We start from the raw sequence: 2,330 nt of genomic DNA, 5'->3' as shown, positions 1-2,330 counted from the left end.
GTGTGTGTGTGTGTGTGTATGTATGTGTGTGTGTGTGTGTGTGTGTGTGTGTGTGTGTTTGCGTGTCAATAACAGGCCTCTTCACTGCTTTTTCATGTATTTTTCCCAGGAAGGTTTTTTTAATGGATCTGGATTAGCAGACAATGCGCAGGGAATAAAAGCCCGTTGTTCATGTTCATGCTTTAAGCCTTCAGCCAAAAACAACACGTCACAAACACAGAAATATTGTGAGTCTTCAGACAGAAGGAGCATGCAGCAAACACACCATGAAACCAACTGTCAGCTAATAGAAAACATCCACTTCATTCTTTAGAAAGTGCTTCAGTCAAACACCTGCACTTTTCTGTTTAAATAAGCAGCTCTGACATAAATATATATGATTTCAAGTCTTATTTCTCTTCTCCTCTGATTGTTCATATTGATTATTTAAAAAAAAGAATCTTTAGAAAAAGACTGTTTTCCGAATATTTTCATTTTTCTTTCAGACTTTTATCTTTTTGTCTTTTATTAATAATTGCTGAACACTTTTGGAGAAGAAGGAATTTCCTTTTGGTTGAACTTTTGTCTCAAAGAATCATTAATCTGAGAGTTTTCTTTCAGTTTGAGAAGAAAAGGCTGCAAACACAAAAGATCCGGAATAATTTGTAACCACACGAAAACGACCGGTAACCGGGAGTCACGTGCACCAAATCAAACGTTTACTGGAGGTCAGAGGTCAACCTGCTGTTTCTTCACATGTTCAGGCTGGAGGCTGTGAAGGATGAAAAATATCCTAATAATTAACGAACATCCTCACGTTTGTCCCGGAGATGAAACGCTGTTTGTCATTTCTCTTTTAAAGAGTCAATCAGATCTCCGTCAGTGCACCGCCACCGCGGAGTGCAGCGCCGTGGAGGCCGAGGACGACAGCGCCTCTCCGGGCGCCACCGGGCTGCTCTGTCCGGTGGCTGTCTGCGGGGACGTGGGGCTCAGAGACTGGGGAGAGTTCGCCAGGAAAGCCGGGATGTGTGTGGGCATCGAGGTGGGCGTGGGTTTGATGGGCACCGGGAAGGCGGGCAGAGTCTGTCCTCCGTGACAGATGGACTTGAGCGGCATGCCATAGGCCGAGTAGTCGCTGGCCATGGAGATTGGAGCTGCGCTGTCCATCATCCCGGAGCCGTACATGTGCGGCCAGGCCGGGGTCAGTTGGTTGTGGAGCGGGTACCCGCTGGTGGAGAAGGCCGCCAGTCCGCCCGGGATCTTGTACTCTCTGGCAATGATGTTCTCGATGGCGAACGGGTGTTTGAAGCTGGACGGCTGCGTCACGGAGCTCAGGTTGTATCTGCCCGACATCTGCGGGAGGTGCGCGGCAGCGTGCAGCGCGCTGAGCCGCAGCTTGGCCTGCTGCTGCAGGTAGTGGGTGGTGTCCTGCGGCTTGCTGGGAGCCAGCGGGTCCGTGACCAACATGCCGCCCACTTTAAAGCGCTTCCTGCGCCGCAGAAAACTTCCGTTCTCAAACATGTCACCGCAGCTCGGGTGCAGAGCCCAAAAACTGCCCTTCCCGGGCTGGTCCGGTCTGCGAGGGATCTTGATGAAGCAGTCGTTGAAGGAGAGGTTGTGCCGCAGGGAGTTCTGCCACCGCTGCGTGTTCTCCCGGTAGTACGGGAACCGGTCCATGATGAACTTGTAAATGTCACTGAGAGGGAGCATCTTCTCCGGGCAGCTCTGGATGGCCATGGCCGTGAGGGAGATGTAGGAGTACGGAGGCTTCTGGTCGCTGTACGTGTTCCTCCCCGGGCGAGGCATTGTTCACTGAAACCAGTTCAGTCTCCGTCTGCAGAGAGCAGAAAATAATTTTTACCAACTTTGTCCAAACAGTTCCAACTATTGAAAACACCGTTACGCACGAAAATAATTGTATTTGGCACGCATGGTCCCGTCTTTTACGCACTCAACTGGAGTCGCAACTCCGCCTTGAAGTTGAGGAAAAGTTGAAGAAGCTGGTTCCTCCTCTGGTTCCTGTTGCCCGCTGCGGGTCCCCTCTTCATGCCCCGCTGATGAGCTGCGCTAAGCGGCTGCTGCTGCCTCCTCCATGTCCTCTCCCGGTCTGTCCCGTCTGCCGGCTGGACGGCGGTGACATGAGCAGAAAGACCCCCGGAGAGGTGCTTCATTAATGGGCCACTTCTTCACCATCACATGATCACAGCCAGGAGGAGGGAGGGGTGGGCGGGGGCACGATGTGCTTTCATTTACACGTATATTTACATGCACGCGCTGTGCCAAAACAAGTCACTTTGAAGCCGTGGCGACAAAAAGAGCTCAGCCGAGCAAAGAAGCTGCTTCTCGGGGAT

The 2,330-nt window shown here is 51.5% G+C and overlaps 1 protein-coding gene across 1 annotated transcript; it reads right to left on the bottom strand.

The window, feature by feature from the left end:
* Positions 1–858: 858 nt before the first annotated feature.
* Positions 859–1,785, bottom strand: LOC142940987 (forkhead box protein B1-like). Its single transcript, XM_076083210.1, has one exon. The coding sequence runs from the start codon at positions 1,783–1,785 to the stop codon at positions 859–861; it is 927 nt and encodes a 308-aa protein (XP_075939325.1).
* Between the last annotated feature and the right edge of the window lie 545 nt (positions 1,786–2,330).

The sequence above is a fragment of the Anarhichas minor genome, unplaced genomic scaffold (genome assembly GCF_050575085.1).
Source record: "Anarhichas minor isolate MPS153535 unplaced genomic scaffold, ASM5057508v1 ptg000123l, whole genome shotgun sequence".
Classification (NCBI taxonomy): domain Eukaryota; kingdom Metazoa; phylum Chordata; class Actinopteri; order Perciformes; family Anarhichadidae; genus Anarhichas; species Anarhichas minor.
This window is presented reverse-complemented; position numbering and strand designations above follow the sequence as displayed.